At 45.9% G+C, this 27010-nt stretch overlaps 1 protein-coding gene across 3 annotated transcripts in view; it reads left to right on the top strand.

Moving 5' to 3' along the window:
- The first annotated feature begins 392 nt into the window (after positions 1–392).
- Positions 393–27010, top strand: part of lrp4 (low density lipoprotein receptor-related protein 4) — a 110485-nt gene continuing 83867 nt past the window's right edge. For 2 of the 3 annotated variants that reach the window (XM_035628275.2, XM_035628274.2), the window contains exon 1: positions 395–769. In XM_035628275.2, coding sequence (XP_035484168.2) covers positions 709–769 — 61 coding nt within the window. In that variant the 5' untranslated portion in view covers positions 395–708. Of the gene's footprint in view, positions 770–27010 lie in introns of all 3 variants that reach the window. The other variant, XM_035628276.2, reaches the window with a different exon arrangement.

The following is a 27010-nucleotide window of genomic DNA, read 5'->3' as shown; positions in this document are numbered from 1 at the left end:
TTCTCTGACCACTGTAACTTCTTTTCTTTTCTTTTTTTTAAAGACGCTTTAACTTCAGAAATGACTCAACCGGAGCACAGATTTTGGACGAGACCACTTCCCGCGAGATGGGGAAGTCGGTGCATCTAAAAAAAAAAGAAGAAAGAAAGCATGTAAAAAAGTTAAAATTGCGGATGCTCAGAGTGTACGATGTATTAAAACGCGTGTAACGGGACGATGTTTCGAAAGGTTCGTCTTCGTTCACGTACATTTTAGCTTAGAAACAGCGCGCCGCCCGGGAGCCGACCGCCCCCCCCCCCCCCCGCCGCGGCCCGCACTTGGTACGACCCGCAGCCCCTTTTCTCTTTGGTCGCCGCCGCGTCCGAGCGCGAAGCACAACATGTTGGAGACCGCGGCCGAGCGCGTCCCGCCACGGTTCACCTTCTAGTCCCGCTGCTGTCGCGGAGTACGGAGAGGAGGAGGAGGAGGAGGAAGAAGAAGAGGAGGAGGAGGAGGAAGAGAGAAAAAGTCAGTCAGTCAGTCAGTCATGCTACGAAAGTTAGCGTGAACGCCGGAGCGTCTTCTCGTCACAGAAGACCCCTGAACGCCTCACCGTGCGGACCAGGGGAGAGCGAGTGAGAGGAGGGGGAGAAGGGAGAAGGGACGCCGGGACAAGGGAGAGAAAGGCGGCGGCGGGGGGGTGGTGGTGGTGGTGGTGGTGGTTACAAGATGCAGCTGGTCGCGGTGCTGTGCGGAGCCCTGATAACTTCGCTGCTCCGCCAGAGTCCAGGTAAGAACATGTCCGTTTTTCTGTCTTCTTTCTTTTTTTGGGGGGGGGGGGGCCGCGAAACTGTGCGTGACTGTTTCTCTTTTTGGGGCAAGAGGTGAACGGAGGCATCTTTTTGTTGTTGTTGTTGTTGCTTGTACTTTTGTTGTTGTTGTTGTTGTTGTTGTTGTTGTTGTGTCTTTCCCCTCTCTGCTCTGCGGTTGTTGTGGTTGACGCGCACACTTTTAAACATCTGACCCGCAGCAGCCGAGTGAGAAACGGGCGCAATGTTGTTGCTTCTGAAATAAGTTCTCTCGTGGGAATGTGTGTGTTTTTTAATTTTTTTTCTTAAAACTTTGTTTGTCAACACGCTTGTGCAAAAGTCGAAGGCTCTCACGTCCGCAGCAGCTCCTCCTCATCCTCCTCCTCTTCTTCTTCTTCTTCTTCTACACTTGCGTACAACAAACCAGTTTCACTCATTTGTGTGATGGAGTCTCTCTCTTGAAGCTCTATTTGCTTCACTTGTGTGTGTGTGTGTGTGTGTGTCGGCTGCAGCCTCAGCGTGCTGCTTTAGTGTGGCCGTGTGTATGCTGTGTGGGTCCTTTTTAAACGCACGCATGTGTGTATGTGCAGCCCTCGGTCACATCGCCCCCCTGGACGCACATTGGTCACATCATAATCCCTGGTTGAATCTTGAAATTACAATCATTAAATAAAAATGCTGTTTTTTTAAAAAAAATATATAGATATCTGTGGCTTTGTCGGAGATGCCCAGAAGCTGAGGATAAACACATGGAATGTTTAAAAGAGAATATGTGATGGATTTTTGTGTGTGTGTGGGGGGGGGGGGGGGGGGGGTTGGAGCTGCTGGTAGAAAGTTCTGTGCAGTCATTTTTGTTTTTTTTCAATTCTCTGTTATGCAGATAATCCATTGTTTTAAAGTGTAATTCAAATCCTTGGGTGATGTTGTTGGATGCAGCGCTTAGTATTCTAAATCGGTTTAAATTAACCCGAGCGCACCGCTCCGTGCTGTGATTGCAGGTGAACTGTTTTGTTTATCTATGATAACCTACATCCTGTGTCATCCCCCCCCCCCCCACACACACACACACCCTCCTACAGCAGCACTCGTAATAGGTCTGAGTGATTTCCACCACCCCCTTCCTATGTTTTCTCTAACACCTTGTATTTACAACATGTCAGAACAGCCGCTGGAATGCAGCGACCCTAGTGAAGCTATTTCCAAACACACACACAGAGACACACACACACACACACACACACACACACACACACAGACGCTGGGTTTTGTGTCTTGCACACACACACACACACACACACATGGCTGCCGTGCCTGATGACATGACACGAAAAGGTTTACCTGACAGAGATTGGGGGAGAAAAGTTACTCCAGTAATTGGCTTGTTGCGCCTAAAAAAAGAAGGTCGCAGCGTTTGTGGCATCTCCTAAATGTCACCGGGAGGCCGTCTCCGAAATGTCACGCAGATAAGAGTCAATATCCCAATTGAAAACAAAAGCCAACCCCCCTCTGGATGATCCACATCCTATCTATAGCCGGGTCTTTCATCCCTGCAGATATAGTTATCAACGCCTCCCCCCCTCCTCTTCCGCCTCCCTCCGCTCTTTATCTGGGGCGGTGGGCCGTGCCAGTTTGATTATGGACTTGTTCTGTCATAAAGCAATTAAGTCTGCCGGCCTGTGTCATGTCTTGAAACAAGTCGTCGGCGTCGTCTGCAGCCTGCTGCTGTGCAGGAGTGTGAGGTGGTGCGGCTGCCGTTTTTCCATTGTGGCCCGGAACAAAATCCAAGATCTCTTTCTTTTTCTTTTTTTTATTTCATAACTTTCATGCTGGGAATTCTCACTAGGTGTTTTTTTTTTGTCAGGATGGAAAAGCGTTTAAACCCTCATGCGACACTCACACTCCGACTCGCACTAATGATATTATTTTAGGGCGAGTGGCTCTCAAAGACGGGATCACATACCACAGCTATCCAGCGGTTGGCAATTTCCTGGATGCATTAAAAAACAGACCTGAATAAATATATCCCTTAAACCAATTAATGGACTAAATAAAAATTTTTAAGGCGAGGGTGAAATTCAAGACGTGAAAACGTTGACCGCAAATATATGGGTATTTGTGTTATAGTTTGTCTAACCCTGACACATCATACTCTTCTACTTATAATATATGAATTATGGGATGCACGGACAGATGAATGCAGTGGTAAAGGCTGTGACTTATTAGCTGTGTACAGTAAATGGCATTGTAAAGGGCAGCCGCCGGTCCCAGCTGACAGCAGACGACCTCGGGCTAAGATTTATTAGTCTAGAATCTGTGCGTGTTTGTGTGTGTGTGTTTGAAGTCAAGATGCCTTCTCAGCTAAGTCTAATAGCATTTCAGTAATGGGCTGAGTTGGACTAATGGCGTGTTGGAGAGCGAGTTACACAGTTTAATGATGTGCTGTGGGACAGCGCGACCCCCCCCTCACCGACTGAACCCTCCTCATTTGCTAATCAACTATTGATTGGACTCGCAGGTCGTCTCAGAAGGTTCTGGTGTCGTGGCCACCGACGGCATCACTGCACCTTTGGGTGGAATTTTCAGATTAAATTATGATCCCAGTCCTGCAGAACTGAGAAGGACTAAAACTGAAGACGGGGCTGTATGAATCTGACAGTTGGGCAACTATACAAAAAAAACAAAAAACAAAACGCTAACTCCTTCCTTGAATGAGGGTTGGTTGGTTTTATCTGCTGCAGCCAAACAAAGAAGCAGGAGAAAAGAAAGGGGGATGATGACAGTGAAACAGAAGTGGGCTGCACGATGTGATTATCTACGTTTTTTTAAAAAAAAGTCCATTGTTGTTTTCCCAGAACATCAAGGTTACGTCTTCAAATTTGCTTTTTATTCATTTGTTTACCACGAAAGACCCAAAGCCGTAATGTATTCAATTTCACATGATCTTATTTTTGCTAGAACGTATTCAGCCTTTGACCACATAACGTTTTGGGTAAATGTCAAAGTATTTGGTAGACAATATTTTTATAAATTTAAGACCAGGTATTGAAAAGGCATCGTTGCGGTTCTCATTTCGGATGCTATCAGCGCTGCAATAAACCGTTAAAAGTCTAAGGGATGATTTGTGTCAGATCTCCGCCATTTCATCCCTGCATGTCAATAAACTTGTCAACCAATCATTTTAGCGCTGGTGGAAACTAGAGGGATAATAAAAGAAGCCAAGCGAAGAAAATTGGACATGGAAGATGCAGCCTACGGTTCAAGCTGAGAGAAAGTGGGAGGTGGGGGAGTTTGGTCTTGTGCTCGCGGTGGCTCCCTGCTCTTCAGGTTGCTGCCGGTCTCTGTGCCCTCTCCTGCCGCCTGTATCCTCTCGTTGGATTGATTAGTCCCCTGACGTTGCCCTCCCCATCCTGGACTAACACACACTTCTCACATACACACACACATTAGTGGCCTTTTCAGAGAACCCACAGGAGCAGTTTTCAGCGTTCCCAGGAAGTATTACAATGCAAATTTACGATTTTGTGTTGCGAAATGGCTCCAACGCCACGTCTGATTAAGTGTCCCCAGAGCAATTGTGTTGGTATTAATGGTGTTGCGACGTCGATATTTCCGAATAAATCAGCCGAGTGACAGATTTATTGCTCGACATGATTTTCTTTCCAGAGAGATTCCGCTCTTCAGTAGACGTTTATTTTTCTCCGAGGTGGTTTTGGGGAGGATGTGGTCGCCTATTAAAACTCTCCTTTGTCTTTTACTCCTGGCGAGGTTTGATTGTTTTGGCTGTATGTGCACATTCACCTTCCACTCGGGCGACTTTACTCCTACTACTAGGAAGGGGAAAGTTTCATCGATGGATCTGAGACTGGAACTGCAGCGTTTTTTCATGAGTGTATGTGATTTTTGTGGCCTCAACGAATGTGCGCGCGTGTGTGTGTGTGCCCTCCTCTGGTCTAGCTGGTTAGGTTGGTGTCAGCCAGGTCTTTTGCTTTCACCAGGGGAAGGCAGAGTGGGCCACCTGATACCCCCACTGGGCTTTGTGTGTCTCTGCTGAGGGGATGGAATTGCACCTCCAAGGTAGCAGTGGAGGTAACCTATGATTACTTGATTCCCAGCCCCCCCTTCAACATTCTCATATGGATAAATGTCAAACCTCATACCACCCTCCTCCTCCTCCCTCCCGGGCTCCTCTACTCATTTTCTCCCCCTCCTATAAATCACCTGACTCCCTCTCCTTGCGAGGCGGGCCTCCTCTGCGAGGGAGAGCGAGACCCCCGGGATCTCGTCTTTGGGGTCGTTTCTGATTTCAGAACATGATGCCACGGCCCCGGGGCCCTTTTCAATTATGTTTCACAGCACTAATATATGTCACAGATGTCAGTTCCGAGAGCACGGGAGCAAGCAAACAAAGTCGGACCCACTGGCAGCCCGCAAGTGAGTTAAGCAACGGATGTTGGTGCAACAACAGTAAAAAAACGGTTGAAATCGTTGACCTGTTGATTGAGGGAATTTAAAGTGCTGTTTAGCTTCTTGAGCTTTGACCAAACGAAGGTGAAAATAATCGAGATGCATTTTAAAAGCTGGCCAGGGAGAACCGATGATGATTAAACCTTCAGGGTAACTTGAACTTACAGTTTTTCAAGTCATCATTCAGCATTCGGTCATTGGTGGTTCAGGATGTAGAGCAAGTCGCAAATTACTAATAGGCTTGGTGGTTTAATTCCCCACTGCTCCTGTTGGCGGAGGATCTTTGAGCGAGACGCTGAACCCCAAATTGCTCCCAGCGGTGGAACAATTTACCATCGGTGTGTGAGTAGATGAATGAAAGTCAATGTGTTGTACAACTCTATAACTGCAACCTCATTCTCCTCCGGAGCTGGCAACCCCGGTACACACATTTCCTTCAAACGTGGATTACCAAAAATGTCAGTTTCAAGCTGATAAAAAAATTCTGGTTTGATGCGCAAAACAAAAAACTTCCCAAAGTTTTTCTTGATCTGGAACCTCAGGTTACACAACAGATATCAATCACTGAAGTCGGTCAATGACATCACCAGTATATCGAATGTACTGTCGTCTTTTAATTTTTTTTGGTGACATGAATGTAGGCCACGGCACGGCAGAGGTGTGGTATCGACAGGGACGTTTTGTAGGCCATCCAGTAGGAATCCGAGTTCCTCGGGGGTTGGAGATTATTGGAGACTGTAATAAACTGTGGTTCTCCGTCTCGGCGGGGGTCCGCTCTATAGGACAGAAAGATAAGCATGGCTGGAGACTCGCTGTCTGAGCACAACCAGAGGATGAGGGAGGGAGGGGGGAGGGCAGGGACACAAAGACTTTGTGAAGGACACACACGTACAGATCCATAGTAACTTAATTCTACAGTGGCTTCGATCCTCTCTCGCTGTGACTTTGTTTGGGGGGGGTGAGAAGACAATAGTGTCAAATGATTGAGGCTTCAGCTGATTGTTGCTCTTTCCATCCCTGAATGTTGTATCGGCAACGCATTAAAAATAAGCCACTTATTCTCGTGTGTTGTCTCACAACAAAAGAAGACATTCGTCCGATGCCAGTGACTGTATGACTCGGTCTTTACTGTTGGGGGGCGAAAGGGAATTTGTGCAGCCACATTTCCAGCGTGTCAAATGGGGTTAAACTGCACAATGGGTGACACACACAAACATATGGTTTGGAGATGACTTTTGTCTCTGGGCAACAGAAACATCTGAGCAATTTTTCAGTGCGGGACAGTTGCCCCCTTGTCATTTTCTTTTTTTGTTCGGGGCCGGCGCACAATAAATCTTGGAAATGAATGGCCGGTTGAAAGATTTATGCCTGGAACACAAAGCAAGTCCATAATTAATATCCACTCTGTTGGATGATCAGTGCTTAACAGCAACTTAACAAACTCCTTGCAAGTTTCTTTGGGGGGGGGGATAAAATTGTAGAAAAACTCCCGACTCAACCCTTAAAGTTGTGCTCATCCAAAAACTTAAAAAAAGCAACAAATCTGCCAAATCTGTGAGCAACTTTTAACTTTTAAATTCTTTGTCCTTCGCCTGCCATGCAGATCGTAGACGGAGAACAGATTGGGTGAGAGTTCAGGATATAAATAACTGCAGAGACACAGAGAGAGAGAGAGACAGATGGGCTTCTTTCCCAACTGGACATGGCCCCATTCACTACACTGAGGTCACCGACCAAGTGTGTGTGTGTGTGTGTGTGTGTGTGTGTGTGTGTGTGTGTGTGTGTGTGTGTGTGTGTGTGTGTGTGTGTGTGTGTGTGTGTGTGTGTGTGTGTGTGTGTGTGTGTGTGTGTGTGTGTGTGTGTGTGTGTGTGTGTGTGTGTGTGTGTGTGTGTGTGTGCGTGTGCGTGTGCGTACATGCTTTCTAATACAATGCATGGAATCTCACAAAAAGGCTGCCTTCCAGTGAAAATCTGTTTTGACCATCAGACACTCACTGCCTATGAACTGGAAACTGCTTCTTCATTCCTCCAGCTTCATTCCACATTAATAATGGTGGCAAAAAAAAAAGAAAAGACATCAAAACACTCATGGAAATGTGTTAAGACAACTCAAGCTGCATAATTAATCAACCCCCATCCTCCGTCGAGTAACAAGTTCCAAACAGTTGTTGCTTCACCAGAAAAAATATATAGGGCTTTTAGTTGGAGCTTCTGTGTTTTACGAGGTGGGGAAGAACGTGGCTGGCGAGCAAACGGCTTACTTTGCGAAAGTTGTTTAGATTTTGCCGTGACATTGTTGGAATCTATTGCAACTGCCGTGAATCCAATTGGACCACACGTGGACGGGGTATGCTGTAAAACCTTTTCAGCCTTTCAAGGCAACAGGAAGTGAACATTTGATGCTCAAAAGATAGTTTGACTGCCATCTCCATTTCAGTGCCCTAGCGACACATTTCTCAGGTATGCTCAAGTGTTGTTTTGTTTTTTCCCCCACGCAGCTGCCTTTTATTCTCATGTGGGATTATTTTTTTTTATCTCTTCACCTGATCATATCTCTGCTCGTCTGCTCAGCACCCTAAACTATTCCGTGCTGATATGTGGTCTCCATACCTTAAACTGTCCTTCCCACCCTTTCTGTGCACCAGTGGGGGTCTTTGCAGATGGGGGCCTGCAGCTGTCTCGTAGATAACCTCCAAACCAAAAGGTGCCTGAATGAAGGTTCCTTCTCACCCCCGTCAACATGCCCGCGTACACAAACAGCCCGTCCAGGCACATGTTTTAGAACACACACACACACACACACACACACACACACACACACACACACACACACACACACACACACACACACACACACACACACACACACACACACACTATCACAGCTCCCATCTCAAGCGTCAGGTAAGATTCAAAGTGCGATATGATTTGACTGAGACCTCCCAAACTTTCTTCACAATGCCGAGCGTTAAACCCTGCAACATGTCAACAAAATCCAATCTTTGCATTTACACCATTAGCTACATAATGTGGAGCTTAAAGGCCTGATGTATCTGTGTAATGAAAAATAGTTTTTCTGTAAAAAAGCCACATGGGTCCATGGGTCATTATTTTCAGATTTTGTAAACATACAAATTTAGCTCTATCTCATTCGAAAACCTAACGTGTTATTTGCTAAAATTGTGGTATAATGTGTTTAAAAAATGCATATATGTATATTTGAGATGACTAAAGCTTAGGTCACCGGCGATGTTTCCAATTCCATCATCATTCTCATAAAAACAGGAAGCTGTGAATGGAGATGTGCAACTTCTTTTCCATTTTGCACCTAATTGGCAGAACTGGTGTTTATGGATTGAATGGCACCGGTTTCTATAACGGGAGCGAAAGAAATCTGATCTGCCGTTAACGGCGAATGACGGCTATTGGGTTCAACGTTTTCATCCAAATCTCACGCTTACAGCCACTCTCAACATTACCAGCTGACGTCGGTGCGCTGCTCAAGCCCTGAGGAAAAACAGCTGAACGGTCTCGGGTGACTTTTTTTTGATCACGCTGTGTACAGTATGAGCAAATGGTGTTGCGGTGTTCCCTTTCCCCTCCCACACTTCCCCCCGGAGTCTGTACAACTGCAGGGAAGCACCTGCTGCATATCTGATGTCCCTTTTGGTTGTTGAAACCAGTTGGAGGCACCTTTGGAATTAAAACCAGCTTTAATGTGACACCAACATTCCAAAGGCGACAGTGTCCATCATATGTTTGGCAATGAAGATGAAAGAGGATAGCTCTGGGCTTTTGGTTCGGTTTAAATCATCAAGCAATGTACTTTTTTATCTGATTATTTGTATATTGTGAATATATTTTTATAGAATTTGAGAAAAATGCTCATCACAGTTTCCCAGAGTCAACGGTGACATCTTCAACTGTCTTCTCTTGCCTGATCAACAGTCCAAACAGAAAAAAAAAGGAAATAAAAAATCTGAGAAAAAACGCAAATCCTCACATTTGAGAAGCTGGAACCAGATAATGTTTGGCTTTTGTGATTTAATAAATAGCTTAAATAATTAAATAAGTTAACAAAATTGAAGATTCATTTTCTGGGGATGGATTAAATTCAGAATAGCCAGGACAAACAACAGGGATTTAATGGAGCATGATAAACTGATTGATGATTGTATCTGCAATTGAAGAGATGATTAGCAATTGGCTCATGCTGGTGCTTACTTTGAAGCAATCGTATATTTATTGGACGATTGGGCACAATCTAAACATGAGTTTTAATAACATCCTAGATGTTCTGCTTTGGTAACCCACTCTTAATTAGCCAAATATGTGATATAATTCTACTTAAACTGCGGAAACACCGATACTAGTATCTGTTCCGATCCTGTTCATCCATTAAAGTAGAGAAGACTGCAAACTATGTATATCTGATGAAAAGAAAACATGTTTTGAAAGTGATTCATAGAACTGTAATGGTGTTAAACCCCCACATAAAAACTTTGTAGTTGCAGAGGTATATTCATATATGCATTCATTGTAGGCATGTCATTTTCTAGCAGGGGCAAGTACTCCTATCGATACTAGGTATCTGCAAGTACCTAAATGTAAGTACTTATACTTGGTGGAATCTGTACATCCCTAACCTAAACACCCCAGAGTTCTCAACTCTGTCTTGCTGGTACTCCTATGTACCACTGTCAAGTCGCAGCCATGAACTAGAATGAAAACAAAAATCTTATATAAGACAACCAAGATTGCATGCATACAATTGAAGCATGTATAACACAAGTTCTTCGTCGTCCAAAGTCCATGATAACGACAGACACTGCTCTGCCTCTGGTACAGTGTGAATCAAAAGGAGCCTGGGACATTCGATACCATGGGTAACTAACTTCTAGCTAGCAGAAAGCCAAAGTGTACAATCACTATTACTTTCTGTAATTATCTCTAGTGAGGCTCATGTACGCACACACACAGTGGCAGCTGAGACATGCTTTGGGGCCTGTATGACCTCAGAGCGCCGTTGCCCTTCTAGAGTGACATTGCTCCACGTTGTCCCCTCGATACTGCCGCACAGTGATGTCACCTGAAAGTGTGGGAGCTGAAATCCGACTCTGGACACACACATACACACAAACAATGCCTGACCTGAGAAATTGCGCTTGCCTCACAGCAAGTCATGATGCAGGTGGAAGCACTGTACCTGTGGGAAAAAAATAAAGAAATTGTTCGATGTCTTCTTCTCTGCCCCATGTCTTCATGCTTATGCTTCTTCTTTTCATCTACTCCCCTACTCTTTTCTTCCTCTCCCATTTGCTTTTCAATGGACCCTTACCCTGCTGGCACTAACTCAGACGGCCGGGCCGGCTGTGATGAGGGAAATGGAGGTGGTTAGCTGTGGAGTTGGTGAGGGTCTTTATTAAACAAACAGCGCAGGGCTTTGGAGGCCCCATTGAGGCCTGCAGCAGGAATGGGGACGCGACTGAAAGCGCTGCACTCCCTAATGAACTCGAGTGGCCCATAGAAGCGGGGCCTTTTCACCGAAGCCAAGGAGGACAAAGTGTCAAAACAAGCCCGGCCCCCTCTTCGTTCGCAGGGGCTAAACGCCGCCTTTTGACTCCGCGGAGTGTGGGCATCTGAAGAGGAGGCCATGAGGAGAAAGCAAGGGGGAGGCAGAATGTACTTGTTAAAACAATGGCCTCTTAAATCAAGCACCCCTCCTTGCCTCTCTTCTTCTCCTTAGCACTTCTGCAACCCCCCCCTGAATCTCCTCGACTCCTAATTAGACCTACTCTTGCACATGTAGTTGAAAGCCCCATATATTGCCGGGGCCTCAAAGGAGAGGCTTTAGAGTTGCGTCTCTGTAGCAGTGTTGCCTCTATAAAGGGTCTTAGTATTCAGGGGAGAGCCTTGTTTGGGCTCCTCAAAGCACTCAATCTGCCACCGGGGACTTGTATACCATCATGTCCTCTCTGTTCGCCAGCGCCACTCTTCCCCTCTTTCTGTGCCCCCCCCCCCCCCCCCTGCTCCCTGTCCCTCCGTCTCTGTCCCACCCTCCTCAGCCAAAAAAACACATTTTTTCTGTTTGTGACCCCTCCGTTTGCTTCTCCATGCTTGGCTGCTCGCGAGGGGCCGAGGAGAAGGAGGCGCGAGATGCTGGGGCCCCGAGCGCTTGCGCGCCTTCCCGCCCCTCTAAGTTGTTTAGCTATGCATGAAAAGCGGAGACAAATATGTCTGTGGTGCAAAGTCCATCCCAGCAATTACAGTGACTGATTAAAGAGTTGGCCTACACAGGCAGCTATGTATAATACTACAACTCCCACTCGGTGTTTCATAACACCACCTTTGGAATAGAACTGAGCTCAGCGGTGCCTGATAAGGGGTCCACGGCTGGCTGAGTCCACTGTTTACGGTGCAGCGATTGGGAGTTGGTGCCATAAAAACGGGGTCACGATTGTTTTATGGCCGGAGCTTATAATAAGCAGAGTGGACGGTGTTGTATTTTTAGTGCATTATGTTGACAAACAATATAGAGTTGGAAATGCTGCAATGGGTCAAAGAACAGTTGAGGGATCGATGGCTGTGCTGGTGCAGCTGCAGCAATTAATTGATCACTTTGCAAACAATGCCCGCTGTTCTCGAATAGCATTTGAAATTGCATATGTTTTCTGATAGGATTGACAAAGTGAGCAATTTTAAAAACACTGCTGAGACTTTGGCATTATACCAAATGTGAAATGAACAATTGATTAATTAAAGAGGTACAAATAAATGTATCGCAAAAGTAATCATCACTCTTAAGCCTAGACTGGACTTCTACCAGCAACGTCCCCATTGCCGGTGTTTACTGACCCAAACGGGAGAGCCTGTGTGGTGGGACAGGGCGCCTGTGTGGTGGGACAGGGCGCCGCCGCTGTTGAGTTACACGTCATGCCTCTGATCCCAGAACACCGGTGTTCTGTATCTAAAATCTCATACTGAGGCAAAGGCAGCATAATGAACAGCAATATATCTGTTTAAAAAGGGGGCTCATGGTCTGTCTGCTCTTGCGAAACAAGCACATAAGTCTTGCAGCATCGACGCTCTGTTCCAGACCAGCTATATTGTTCGGTGCTGTTCATCTGCGAGGTTTGCGCTCAAGATGTCTGACTTACCTCGGACTTCCCTGTCGTCATTACATGCACAAATAGTCTAAAAGGCAGCGCTGTGATTACAGTGTAAACTCCAGGAATGTTTTGCAAGATTCAGACTCTTTTGAACTTTTGATTTCCCTTCAAAGGCAGGCTTTAATTATTGTAACCCTTGGTCACAGAATTGATTAATTTCGATTTTGTGCTGATCCAAATCTGGGATTTCTGCCACTGTGGTTGTGTTTTTTTTTCATGCTTTACCTGGTCATATCAGCTGTTGATACAGTTTTGTACTAATGTTGGAAATTAAAGCCCAGAAAACAAATCCTAGATCAATCTAGGATTGCACACAAAAAAAAGAATCTACTTTTATGTTTTTGGAAAGGTCCAATTGTTGAATGTCGGCATGTACAGTAAGTGACGGCATCTTCAAAAGGCTTTGAAAATTATCAAGAAGCAGTGTGGACTTGCTGGAAGGAAGAAAAGTGAAAGGGAAGAGGATGAATAATGAGGGATTCAGTGTTTCAGTGACTTTGCCTGGGGATTGTAGCCACTCCCAGGGGCCAAAGTTAGTCTTTATACCCCGAGGAAAAACCAGGGGAAAGATAATAACAACAACAAGACTCTCCGCCAGGATCAGGGGAACAATTTGCCTTGACTGAAGCGAACTGAAGCGGCCCGCAACATTAATCTGCCGAGAGCCGACACTAATTGGGTCAGCATGATTTTTCCACTTTTGTTACGAAGTGGTTGATCCACGGGGCTGCTATTTTGAGAAGCACCTACTTAAATTATTCTATCGGTCATCAAGAGACAAATCCAACTGTGCTGTGTAAAGTCCATTGTCGAACATCGTCCTCATTTTCATTTAGCCCACGTTTTATTATAGAGAGCTCGCTCCAAATCGCAGTCATGTCCCACAAAGGTTTGTCAAAAAAGGTTGATTGTGTTGAACTGGTATTTAACAGACGGGCTTCGTCCTTAAGTGTCCGCTGTCTGTCGTGGTAACAGATGGCAGGAAGACAATATATGCTCATATGAGGATAAATATTTTTTTTTTCTGGAGATCGTCTCTGGATTGTGGGACAGTTGGTAACAGGCAATCTAATTCATACATTGTCTGATGTTTGTGTCTTTGAGTAAAGGAGATGGGACATCTTATAGTTTTAAAAGGTCTCTCCCGAGTAGGAGTTAAATTTCTAGGAGTCATACGATAACAACAATCGTGTCACAGAAAACTTAGATTCAACCTGTTGTTCCCTCTTGCTCTGATTGGACAGAAGTCAGAAATATTGAGCGTTGGACAGCCCGAATGCTCTCGCATCGCTTTGCATCAGTGGAAAATGACGGAGGTGACTGGGACTAGAACAGGCAGAGATGTCTTTATGGGGTTTTTTTTTTTCGTCCAGACCCTGGAGACTGATGCTGCTTACAGATCCTGTCCAGGTGTTAGCCTGGGAGGGAGAGGAAAATCGAGGACACAGTTAAATCAGAGCCAGGCCTGAACACAGCTCTGTGGGCTGGAGCAGCTATGCTCGGGTTAGACTGGGCTTGCCAGGAAATTAATTGACGCAAAGCGAGCGAGGCATCTGTCGGTCGATTGATGGACGTTAGTAACGGTGTGGCGTGACGGCATTTTTGTTTTTAGGGTCCAAGCTGCCTGCTGCAAATGGCCTGTATTCAACATCAGAAATGGGCACAATTTGTGTATGACATTGAAGATGTCATCACGGGTAAATTAGAATGAAGCCTGACGTGATGCATGATCTGACGATCTGACCTCAACTCTTTTACCAGCCTGTTTACTGCTAACTACCTGTCAGGATGTGCTGTGGGGGTCCGTGGCCTCCTGTAAGGTTCAACCTACACTTCTAAGGACAATATATCCTGTCATGTACAACAACATAGGCCCCGACAGTTAGGGCCCACCCTCAAATACCTCCTGACAATGTCAGCCAGCGTCCTCTCTGGCTATATGTCCTCCCGCGGGCTACTTAGATGCTCAAATAATGGCTGTAACCTTGGCGGCGAGCAAGGGAGGCAGGAACACTCTTTGGGAGCCGCGTTCATAAAACACAGTCGCTTCTGAAATTGCTCATTTAATAGGGATGATGTGTGGGCCCTCGCGTGCTTAAGAGAGTGATGCATGAGGCTCTAAAAGCATATTTCAAGGTTTTTTTTTTACTCTCCCTCATGCCCTTCCCCCTTTTAGTGGCGAAGCACTAATTTAATGTCTGCGTATAGCTTAGCCTTTAGGTTCACGGTTATGCTCTGAAGTGACTGTTTATTTTTAATTTTTTTATAAAGTATGTTCTCGTAGGACTGATGTGGTTGGAGCTCGGTTGTCTGTGGCTGTATTTCACAGCTGTCAAAGTAGGGAGACGTGTTTTGGTTTTAGAGCAGGGAAGAAAAGATCACGACTTGTGGCTTCGGGACGTCAAAGCCGTCTCCCTCCGCCCACTTTTACACAGTCGCTCAAGTCGGTGACAGGTGCAGTGGCTTGAATGCGAGTCTCCACCACGCCACATTTACTCGCCTCTGATGTGTGCATTTTCATGTTTGATAGGGTGTGTGTGTGTGAGTGTGTGCAATGTGGGCGAGACAGGTGCCAGGGTGCAGTCAAGTTGCCGGCCAGTTGCAGCAGCGGGCTGGAATAAAAAGCTTCAGCTGGCGCCCGGCGCCCAGAGTGCTCTACTCAGATATGTGCCTCTGGCAGTTTGCCACAACAACAACATACACACATACACTCTCACACTCACAAACCGGGAGCGACTCAACTAACCCTGTCGATTGTGACAGACACACACAATCTGTCCCAAACAATCAGACACACACATATTCCTCTGCTGATTTTCGTTCCCCTCCGCCGCTACTGCTGAAGCTGGCACCTCCAGGGGTTCAGGTAGACACTGTCATCCGGCTGAGTGGTGCCAGCCCGTTTTATAATTGGATTTAGTTTTGGCACTCTTCTGTTCGCCCCCTAAGCCGGACAGCGTTGATTTATGAGGGCGGCCTGGGAGACCGAGTCCAACAAGCACTGCGCCACAAAGCTTTGTTCTTAGCCGTTAGCTTCTCCTCTGTCACCGAGTTGAGTGGTGCCGGGGAAATAAAATCAGGAAATACTCTCACTGCTAATTGAGATTAGTGCCTGTGATATCATTTATTACTTCTCTGTACGTGATAAGCTGATTAAATAGTCAGTTGCAGTTGTTCTGCTGGCATTGTTTCTCCGACAAGCCAGAGAAGTGGGACAGGAACTCCAGGACGTTGTTGAAGTCTGTTTTTGCAACTCATGTCCTCTCTGTTCGCCAGCGCCACTCTTCCCCTCTTTCTGTGCCAGTGTCAGGTCTTTTTATCAAATGAGAATCTATTTTTGACGCTCAGATCAAATCCCTTCAATTTTAACTTTGAAAGAAACAAAGGTTTGAGAACTGAAACACACATTTTCAAAACTGCACTTCTAATACAAAGATTTTATTACATGATTGGTCTTTGGCTAAATCGCTGGCTACCTGATTGTTCTGTGCACTATTCTAAAAAGGTGGAATCTTAAATAAGTGATAAAACGTTTGTCAGAATTTTAACTGAACAAATTCAGGAATTTTAACCATCTTGGAACCAAAAGGGAACAACGCTATCAAACACATCCAGTGTCGAGTTGTAGACTGGATGCCAGAGAGGCTTTCACTTGCCCTCCAGTTACTGTAACCCCCCCTTCACTCAGTCTTTCTCAAACTTAGGTGTCAGCACCATGCCTCCTCCTTCTCCTCCTGCCTCTGGGTTTTTTGGTGACAGCTATTCTTTGCTGAGTAGTGCGCTGGTTACAGCACTGCCCCGTCCTCACCCCTTCCCCACGATAACCCTTTCACCCTGTCAGATGACCTGTTGCCCTTCAGAGGAGGACGCGGGGGATCGCGTGCCTCCAGGACTCGCAAACAATGACTGTCTGACCGCTTAAGCAACATAGAAGCAGCCCTGGAATGCAGACAAACGCTCCCATTACCCTTGAACTGCCTTTGACCTAACTTTGCATTCCAGATAATGGGTGGATGCTGTACCTGTCATCCGCAGTTTCTTCCGCAGAGTGGCTGGAACGTGAAATGTCCTTTCTCTGGTCCAGTGTCGAATGAAATCAATATTTTAACATCAGTTTGGTTCATCCTGCACAATTTTTTTCTTTTATTAATTAGAGGTTTGAATGGACCGGCCTTGAATTTCAAAGGGTGCATGAACAGACGCACTTGATATACATGTGAAATATCCTGGACTGGCTTTTATTATACTTTGGCAACAACACTCCTACTGATGTTCACCCTCTTATCTTTTTGTTTATCACAAATGTTCAGAAATAGAAAGATGACCATGATAAATTCTTTGTTTTGTCGTTCACAGAGAACAAAGGCTTTGGACAATGGCCTCTCAAAACCCTACCTCTACTGAAAGACCACATTATAAAAGTGTCTGACATGTACATAGTAAGTCGATAAGGATGCAAGTCCTCCCCCAAAAAAGACTCTTTATAGCAGGTCACATGACGGCATCTACATAAACAATAGCTCTCACCATTCGCGTGACTCCTTTTCACACCGGTGACCCCTCAAAGATGTCAAGTCCTAAAAAAAGAAATTCACAGCCGCTGCCAGCGGTGAGTCACATGATGGGAAGAGGATTTAAGATAAAACCGAGACAATGTCCAGGGAACGTCAAGTGCTGACCTCGTGTTCCTGATCAGTCAGACAGCTCAGGGCTCGCTGCTCTGCAACAGAGCCGCCATTCACTGCAGCGACAAGACTGGCTTACTCGGTCACTCCCAGACACAACCGCTGCTGACACAGCTCTAAGACAAAAACATGATTTACTTTTGAACCGTCCTAATTCATTCAGATCCTCGCAAAACGTGCATCATCGCATAAAAGGGCATGAACTCGAATCATTCCAGAAAAGCTCTTAAGATCAAATGATAAGCGAGCATGCACTTAAAGCTGCGTTAAGTCAACTCATGAGTGTAAGCGGCATCGAAATTTGGTAAACGCGAAAAAACTTTATGCTAGAGAAACCGTATAGTAAAAAGGGCGAGACTTCACCCGAGAAAAAACTGCTTAATTTCCCTGTTATTGTCTTTATTTGTTCTTGGGGAGGGTTAAAGAAAAATGTTATTCCATCCTCTGTTACACTGCTTCGATATCAGAACTTGTTCAGCTGTTGTACCATATGGCTTTCTGTGTACCAATTGTACGGTTTCCCTCTGCCTCATCTTCTACTTAAGTTTATAGTTTTCTCAATTTCCCCGCAGCACTAGCGAAAAACTCCCCGGGAAGCGCCTGAACATGTTGCGTTCAGCAATGCTTGTTATGTCTCCTCAGAGGGAACAATACTAGTAGTGATTGTGATGATGGCTCAGTCAAAAAAAATAACCTCATGATCCCTCGCCTAATTCAAAATGCAACATGTCTCGTTTGTGTGTCGCCGCAATTAGTTTCAGTACTTCAAGTACTTAAGTGTGCTGGTGGAATTTTACTTGAAGGCTGAGAATAACGATTGAGAAAATGTTCTAGCTGTAGCCACATATCAGCACTTCTTCACTAATCTTAGTGCTTTAGTGTTCTCAGTATCTTTGTTTGACCTGTTAATCTATTTATTTGTCAGAAGATTATTGGCTGAAATCAATCAATGCTGTAGAAAACCACCGTAGATGAGCTGGAACAACAAAGGGCAGCGACAAAGTGTTTAAACTGTTAACAGTCGCTAAGGTTAAGTGGGCTAATTTTTCACATGACTGAATATCCTGCTCTATTGAAGTAGTTGGATTTTTTATTTTATTCCTAAAGACAAGTATACAGCGCCTGTTGAGCTCAGATGTCTGTGCCAGGGCTGAGTCATTGATGGTGTTGTGCCCTCTTTACTGTGTTTACAAAGTCCTCGGAGATATTTCCATTCCTCTGGGAGGGAAAGCGTTTCATATCTGCAAAGCCGTGGCACTAGAAAGGAGAGAGGGTGAGAGAGAAAGAGAGATGCAGGCTGACGGAGATGGGTGGAACATCAAAAGCAAGAGTTGCTAAATATACTCCTACCATTTTTGGCTCTGCATGTGCAGCATAGATATCTCACTGCGTGGGTTTCGCAAGATGAAACTGAAGCATCAACGTGTAACTGATTCACTCTGCCGAGAGGTTCTCGACATAGAGGCGTCCCCGCTATAAGATGCTTTTGGCACAGGAATTGATCTATAATTCAATGTCGGAATTCAACCTGCCGAAAGCACCACTGTGACACAGGCTGGATATGTTTTACGTTATCAGGCCATGTTGTGCGGCAGTAATTTACCCCAAAGTAATCATTGTTCATTAACATTTTTGATGTAGGGAACACCCTTGAATCCCATTACTTTTTTTGATACCAATTGAAATGTGTATCAAACCCTGAGAAGTATTGTAAATACCCAAATGGGTTTGTAGAAAAGCATGTAAGGAATCAAAAAGCTACAAAACCCTATTAACTTAAAAATCTTAGATAATAAGAAGCCATAACAGAAGGGTTAGGTATCGGTTGAATTTTCTCGATTCCGATTCTTCTTATCAATATCGATTCTGATTCTGAAATTTCCAATAGTGTAAAAAAAAAGGGGTCCAATTAACAGACCATTAACATTAAAACAGCCGCTTGCTGTTGTAGCTCGGACACCTACAACATACAAATAGAATTCAAGAAGGATTCGGTTCTTACTCGGAACCGATTCAAGTCAAGTAGAACTTTATTTGAAAACTGGTTGTGCAGCAGTAATCTAAAACACACAAGACAGAGTTTTGGTTCCCAACCCTACACAGCAGTGTGTAGAGTGTTACTGAAAAGGACTTTCCTCAACTGTATGCTGTCTTCCCTATCAACAAATCTTAGAAACAGAAACACATGTCGTAGTTTCCATGTAGAATCTGCTTTAGCCCTGGCGCGCAATCATGTTGCCTCAATAGGTGCATAGGCATCATTGCTACCACATCGTCCAACTCACAAGTCTAAATCTAGATTTATTGCGACATTTCAGTGAAGGCCAAACTCTCAAAGTAGAGGCTGCTGGGGAGAGATGATAAACATCAAACCCCAAAAGGTATGAGTTAAATGAAAGAAGAAGGAAGAGTAATCCTGAAAGTGTACACATTCTGCCTCACCCAAGTGTCTGAACGTTCACTCTCTCTGTTTCCCTCCCATCCAGCCACTTCATTACTTCCTTATCCATCACACACACCCATTTCCGTATCACACTGTTGACTTTGCCAAAGGCTTATCTGAACTATTGCCAAACACCCATCGTTTGTGTATAACTCTTGCAGGGGCATTGGGACAGCGCTGCTGATAGAGTTGCATGAATGTTATCTGCCAGGCTGGACTTTGGTTTGAATGCGGCTCAGATTTTACGAGTGGTTGGTACTTGAAGGAAGAAGCCTAGAGGTTTTTGCCAGATGATCCCTTCCTTATTTGAATCTGGCCGCCTGGTCCTTCATGTAACCTTGACTGCGCAGGAGATCATTACACAGAAGACACGCCAAGTTCCAGATCTGTTCCAAGCCAGAACCAGCACGCCAGACTGTCATGCCCAGACAAGAGCCCCTGTCTCCAGTCTGGTCTTACCTCATGGCCCCTGAGGCAGGATGCGGAACCGCGGAGCTGTGAAGACTGATAGTTGAGGTGCAGTGAGCGGAGGGCAGGGGCCAGGAAAACACTCTGCTAATGGTAGCTGACGGTCGAGACCTTGATAAACCCCCAACATGTTCCCTTTTTTTAATGTTTGTTCAGATTTGGACATCTGATACACCAGAATTATCGCGCGCACACACAGCAGCGCCTCATCCAAATTGGGTTCATTTTTTTTCTTCGAAAACCAAAGACTTCTCCTGGTACTTTGTTCCTTTGTTGTTTGTTAGCGCAGGCAGCTGTTTATAGACGGTCTCTACCTTTGCCTGTAGTCCCGTCAGAGGCCTTCTTTCCCTTCAGCTGTGAAGGCTCTGTGTGGCTGCTGGCTGTAAGGCTCTCAGATCTTTAGAAGCTGACCTCTCCAAAACGTTGGGCTGGACTCGGACACAGTTGTGGTCATTGTTCTGGTAGTTAATGATTCTGCCCCTCCATTTTCACCCTCAGTCTCCTTCAGTTCCGCTGCCTCCTTTATAGAGTCAGGAAATGGCTGCCCCCAAATGGATGTAACTTCCAGGTCAGTGGACGTGGGGTGAGGGGGTCACGGTTGGGTTGAGGCAATCATAAATTGGATGACTAGGCAACTTTTTGTGTTGCTCGATGAATTCGGAAACCTTTCATGGTCAGCTCACACAAAAACAGATGTGCATTAAAATATATGAACGTGAGTTTGTCAGCATGCAGAGATGAGAGAACATGTGAACCCAACTCTCCACTTCTGTTCTGTGCTGATCTCTTTCATCGTTTTTTCTCCTCTAGTATCCTCAGCTCTCTTCCCTCTGTTGTAGCTTTTCTGCTGCTCACTTCTTTCTTCCCTCGCTCTCCCTCTGTTCGCCTCATTGCTAAGCAACAATGACAGCCGTGACAGATCTGCGCTCTGGCTCACAGTGTCACATCTGACTTTAGCCAACCCCCTCCCACATAAACACATACACACGAATGCTATACAACCAAGTTCCCTAATTGTTTGGGGTTTATGATACTGATTCCCCCCCAAACCTCCACCCCAAAACAGCTCTGCAGTCTGCACCCCCTCACTGAGGTAACAGAAGGGAAGCATCCAGCTGGATGGGGCTGTTGTGTTCTTTTCCTGAGGGCTTTGATCCTTTGCCCTTCATCCCCCAAATCAGCCCCGCCAGCCGGGAAAAGGGGGCTGGATCGCTTTTTGATTTAGCACCATTTCTCCTGCCCGTGGGGACGGAGGCCCAAGTGTAGGAGAGGTGCGATGCATACTTGTGTGGAGCTGTGTGACAGCTGCGACAAGGTGGAGGCCCTTTCTTTAGGTCGGCCGCCCCCATTGCCCCACCTGCCTGCCTCCCTGCCTAAACTTCCCCCTAGCCAGTACTCACTCTTTGCTCCCCTTAGCTCCGCAGCACAGACTCATTGTCTTTAAGCTCCTGCTCGTCTCTGGGGAGCAGAGGGAGAAGGCTGAGGCTCCCTCGGTCTCCCCTCCCTCGGTACCCCCTGATCCCGGCCCCATTTCTTTTTATAAGGCTTTAAGACTGACCTGTCAGCCGCTCTCTCTTCCCCAGAGTCAATGTGGCCCGGCCCCCTCAAAGACCCATCCACATCAGCCTTCTGTTTGAACAGGCCCCACCAAAAGACCCCTTGTGCTGCCCTTTGTGCGCTCATAAATAAGATCAGAGTTAAAGTCCCTGTGCACTTGTGTCCAGAGACGGGCCCTGTGGGCCCGGAGGACTAATGCTGCTTGGCAGGCCTATCGATCACAAAGCTCCTCCCAGAATGTTGACCATCCCTGGAAATGCCCTGATGCCTAGTCTGCTACGTAGGCCGTATATATATGCGCCATTATATAAATATATTGATTTGACAGGATATACTGCAAAACAACACAAATCTGTCAGTGTTCTCTTATACCAAGGTAGCTCTCGACAATTTGAGTGATCTTTGGCAATATTGGATTTAACAGTAATGTGATGATGCATAGAACCTTGACTGTTTTTTCCAGGAAGTTAATTCACAGGATTAGATGAGTGGATCTTTCCATCTCGGCAATTTATTGATAAAAAGGCTTTTCATTTTTACATATTCACATTTTACATATTACATATATATAGAAGATTTTAACCATGGTAACGTTTATATCATACCTCAGTCGGTTTTTATTTTCTTATCAGATGCCGCTTTCAGTTAAACCCATGGGCACACCATCAAGCCCATCAGATCTCGGTGTATCCCTGCAGCCTCAGCTCTGTCCAGGAAGCTGTCTTTGCAGTCTAAATCAGCCCAGATTTATAGCGGGGTTTGGCTGGAGTAGAGCTCTGCTTAAACAATTGTCTGTCTTGTAACTTAAGAGGCAAATAAAAACGTGATAGTCTCCTATCCTGGCGTCTGGATGCGATGTCCCAGACCTGGAGGCCACCACATGTCTGTAGGATGAGGGGGGAAAACATGGCCAATGCTGTTAAAGTTAAGTCTCGCCTCCTTTGAGGACACATAAGTGAGCGTGGGTCAGAAGAGAGTAACTCAAAGACTGAACAGAATAATAAATACACTGAGGTGAAAGGTCCAACGGATGCAGAGAGGAGGCGAAGGCTGGCCAAGCCGACCCCAAAAAAAGTGTCAGGACCAAGGGGCAGCAAAGAGAGAAAGGAAACAGGTTATCAAGGCAAACCATTGCGAGTGGATTAGGCAGAGCTTTAGCAACAAACCGGATTACACAATATCACTGGCAGCTCAGTTACTTGTGTTATAGATGCCTGAGCTCGATGGAGGAAAGCTTATATTTAACTGGTTCAAAAACATGTCGAATCTCTGGAAATTTGCCCTGGGTGCTGGATAAGGATAATAAAGTCAAGAAAGGAGTAATGATAGAATGTTGTTAGGTATCTCTGCAGCGTTACTTTCCATCTTAAGTCCTACTTATTTCTCACTTTTTCCTACACTTTGGGGCTCTACTTCCCAGAAATCACCTGGGATACGTTATTCTTTGGCCCTTCTGTTGAGTTAAACTCTCTATGAGTGACGCACATTTATTTTTCTGTTAGGCTGGTGTTGCTGCTCGGGTTAAAAAGCTCTGTTCAAGGTTTAATGTCTGCAGCGTGACTTTACACTCACACACACACACACGCACAAAAAGACTAGCCATTTATGTACATGCTCATGTTGTACACACGAAGAGACAATTGTCAGGAGATATCACATTTCCTGGGGTGAGAGACTGCTTGCTCCCAGTCGAAATCCCTCTGTCATGGCGATTACATGCACGACCATGCGTCTGGAGCCATTGGCCCACCTGTTCTCATTCCTTCATCATCAAAAACAGACATGGAGCCCGGCCTCGGGTAGATGAGGACAAGAGGTCGCCACTGTTTTGAGGTTTTTGCAGTCTTGTAACCTGATGAACTCGCACAGTTTGTTCATATGGCATGTAGTAACGGCTCCAACAGTGTTCAAAAACTAGGAATTATCAGAAGGTTGACAATAATGATAGTCATCGTTGCTTTTACAAGAAAAGATGTTATAATACGCCCCCTGGACGCTACATTGACTTGATGACATGGATCGATCAGGGCCATGGCTAGCTGGTTAGCATGCTAACATCATTAGAATAAAAAAAAAAATAGAAATGCAAGCAGCTCTTGGGGAGTAATGTTTGATACTGAACTTGCAAGATGTCGGCAAGATTGCATTCAGTCCCTTTTTTTAAGAAAGCACCATATCAGTTATTGAAATGAGAAAAGGCACAAGATGATAACATGACTTGGCAGGGAATTCCACGGCAAAGCTGCCTTTACTACATACATCTATCGTAACCTGCTCAGATGAATATGTAGAAACTACCTCTTGTCTTTCGTAATCTATTCTGACTTTTACGAGGAACCAGCGTAGCGACGGCGGGGTATTACAAACGTTTTGAGAGGTTCTGGCTTTGTGCTTGAGAGCAAGGGACTAGGGTTGGCCACGGTTTGGTGAGGGTTAATTATTGTGATTGGCCAGGGAGCCCAGCACATGCAGCACACGCTCATGTGCGCCCCATGTGACAGGCAGATAAAAAGGGCTGGTGTTATGCTGCCAGTCCGATGGGCAACTGATAGGCAGGGTTTCTCCCGGTGCTCCCGATGGCCAGTCCGACTATAACAGTCTAGACTTTCATCTTATTATGACTGTGTAAAAAAGTTTCTGGTTCATTTTGAAATGGTGGAGGAAATAATCGGACTGTGGTGGGTCATGTGACAGCACTTCTTTTGATTTTTTTATTGCATATTGATGCCTCGAGTGACTCCTGGTAATCACAGTCCAGGTCTGAGGGGCCACGAAAAACTTTTTTCGTCAATACATTTTGTGTCATTTGCAGTTGTGCTGTAGTAAAAACATTAGTTTCAGATGCTTAGCATGGTGTCAATGTCAAAATCTCTACTTTGTTTGACTGCAAGTGGAAAGTGAGCTGAATTCCGCCGTTTTTTTTTTGGTGGAGCTCAGAGGGTCTGGGAGTCTTTATAGAGGAAAACGTCTTTCACTCTGACAGAGTGCCTTTAAGAACAGACGAGTGAGTGTGTGTGTGTAGGAACCCTTTGGAAAGTGCTCTTTAATGAGTGTGAATAGAGTCATCTCTAGCTGCTTCTGTGTTTCATGTGAGAGAGACTCCACCATTTTTCCCTCCCTGCCTCTAATCAATCACCGAGCCCCTCTTCCTCTGTGCCTTCGCTGTTTTTCTTCCCTCTCTTATGAAGTGAGAGGAGGTGGGTGGTAGTGATCAGAAGGGTGGTGGGGGTCAGAGAGAAGGAAGGAAAGAATGAAATGAGGGAGAAGGAGTGAAATACAGAAAAGGGGATGTATAAAGAAAAAGGAGAATTCCTCCAGTGTTTTCTTTAACATGTGTACAACCGTGGTCCAGGCTGCCCTGGGGCTTTTGTGTCGGACCCATGCGGAGCTCTGCCGGGCACCGTGGAAGCAGCCCTCAGCTGCAGGGGATTGTGGGAAAAACCATCCACCGGTTACAGGGATCAGCAAATAAAAAATGGAATATTTAACTGGACCCATCATCATTCTGTGCAAACCTTTGACTCACTTCGCCACGTTAACCAGGTTCAACTCGTTTTCACCACATTTGCTGGAGCTTCTGTGTCGCCGTGAAATGACTGAAGACGTGTTCATCTTTTTGGATGCAGCACAAACGTCCTTCCGAGTGCAGGTGTGCAATGCAGGTGATGCTGGCGGGACGAGACGGGGAGGTTGTTTGTTTAGTCCCAGTTCACTGCTCGACGTCGGGCCTCCCGTGAGGTTGGAATGCCTCGACAGGAGGAAGGGGAAGGTGGGGGATGGGATGTTCGGTTAGTGATCTCTTTCTTCCTCCCTTTCATATACATATATCTTTTTTTCTCTCTCACACACACACACGGACACACTCCCTGTGAGTGGCTGTTGGGTTAACTCTATAGCTCAAGTTCATTGTGACTAAAGTTCCGGGAGGAGGTGGGGCTGCAGAGGGTGTTGGTGTGGGGCGAGGAGGAGCAGTAATTAAAGAGCTTCGAGGGAAGGGGGCCCCAGCTCTCCTGTTAGATTCATTTCACCCCCTCCCCACCCCCATCCCCTCCACATAATCCCCACGGGAATAAACAAATTGGGCTTTTCAGCCTGCGGGCTGGGCCCGGGGGCTCCTGTAATGGGAGCAGTGTGTGTGTGTGTGTGTGTGTGTGTGTGTGTGTGTGTGTGTGTGTGTGTGTGTGTGTGTGTGTGTGTGTGTGTGTGTGTGTGTGTGTGTGTGTGTGTGTGTGTGTGTGTGTGTGTGTGTGTGTGTGTGTGTGTGTGTGTGTGTGTGTGTGTGTGTCCCCGTCCCACCACAAGTGCGGTAAGTGGCTAATTGCTCCCAGCTCAGTGGTGAAGTGTGCAGCCGGACAAAGAGGCCTCGGCTTCATTTCCTTAATCCATGGGGTTGGTATCTGAAACCAGATTACACTGGGATATCTCCTAAACACCTGAGCACACTGTGTAGCCGATGTGTGTTATTTGGTAAGTGTTGGTTTGGTTCTTGTTGGATTGTGAGCAGAAGAGATCTGCAATGAAATATCCCCGACTGGATTTGAACCGGAGATGTTGTACAGAATGCATGTCGGGCTATTAGTCCAAACGGGCTTTCTGTTAAGGGAAAAGTCTGAAGGTGCGTTCAAAGTCGATGCAAACACGAGTAAACGCTTAACTCGTTCAAGAAGTTTTTTGCGTGATGCTTTGTCGCGAAAGCCGATAAGCGTTGGAATCCTCCCTACGTCACTGACTTTGTCTCAGAAATGGCGGATGAATCTATTCTCGCTGTATGTGGGCAACCCAGGCTTTCTGACTCGAGTTGCCATTTGTATCGTGAACGGCTGAAGAGGGAGAGGGCTTGGCTTCGCGTACTTTCATGCTAAGATCCTCATCCTCATCAGTTATGCGGAGGTGACTCACTCACCGCGTTTATCGCTTTGATGTCGTTGATTCGTGCAGCCGCAGCTGTTTTGACCTAATTTTCGAAAAAACGTTCGGTAGAACCTCGTTTTTTTACGGGGTTCTAAACAGACCAGATCTTTTCACTTCTCACCCTCTTGAACCTTTTGGACTCCTGCAAAGATCGGACTCCGTCTCCCAAATCCCATTAATTCAACAGGGCGACACACACATCGGCTTCCTTTACGGAGCCTAACCACTGCTCCGCCCTTTTATTTTTTTCATGCTCGCAGCCCCTAATGTATATTTTTTCCCCCCCCAAACTGGAATCCTCAGCTGCGACTAATCCAAATCTCATTGCGGTGACGCCGGGGACCTCCGAACATCCTAATCGGATCAAAGGAGCAGGAGCATGATGTCAGGCAGGCGAACGGGGAACGCAGGAGAGAGTCAGGAGGAGGGAGGAGGAGAGTGCATCTGAAATCCGAAATGTGCGGCGCATCGCACGGCCCGGCTGTCTCTCGTTTCACGGGAACGGCCACCGCGACAAGTTTTGTT

This window comes from Scophthalmus maximus, chromosome 4, assembly GCF_022379125.1.
Source record: "Scophthalmus maximus strain ysfricsl-2021 chromosome 4, ASM2237912v1, whole genome shotgun sequence".
In the NCBI taxonomy this organism is placed as follows: domain Eukaryota; kingdom Metazoa; phylum Chordata; class Actinopteri; order Pleuronectiformes; family Scophthalmidae; genus Scophthalmus; species Scophthalmus maximus.
The sequence above is the reverse complement of the archived record's forward strand: the minus strand, read 5'-3'. Positions and strand labels throughout refer to the sequence as shown.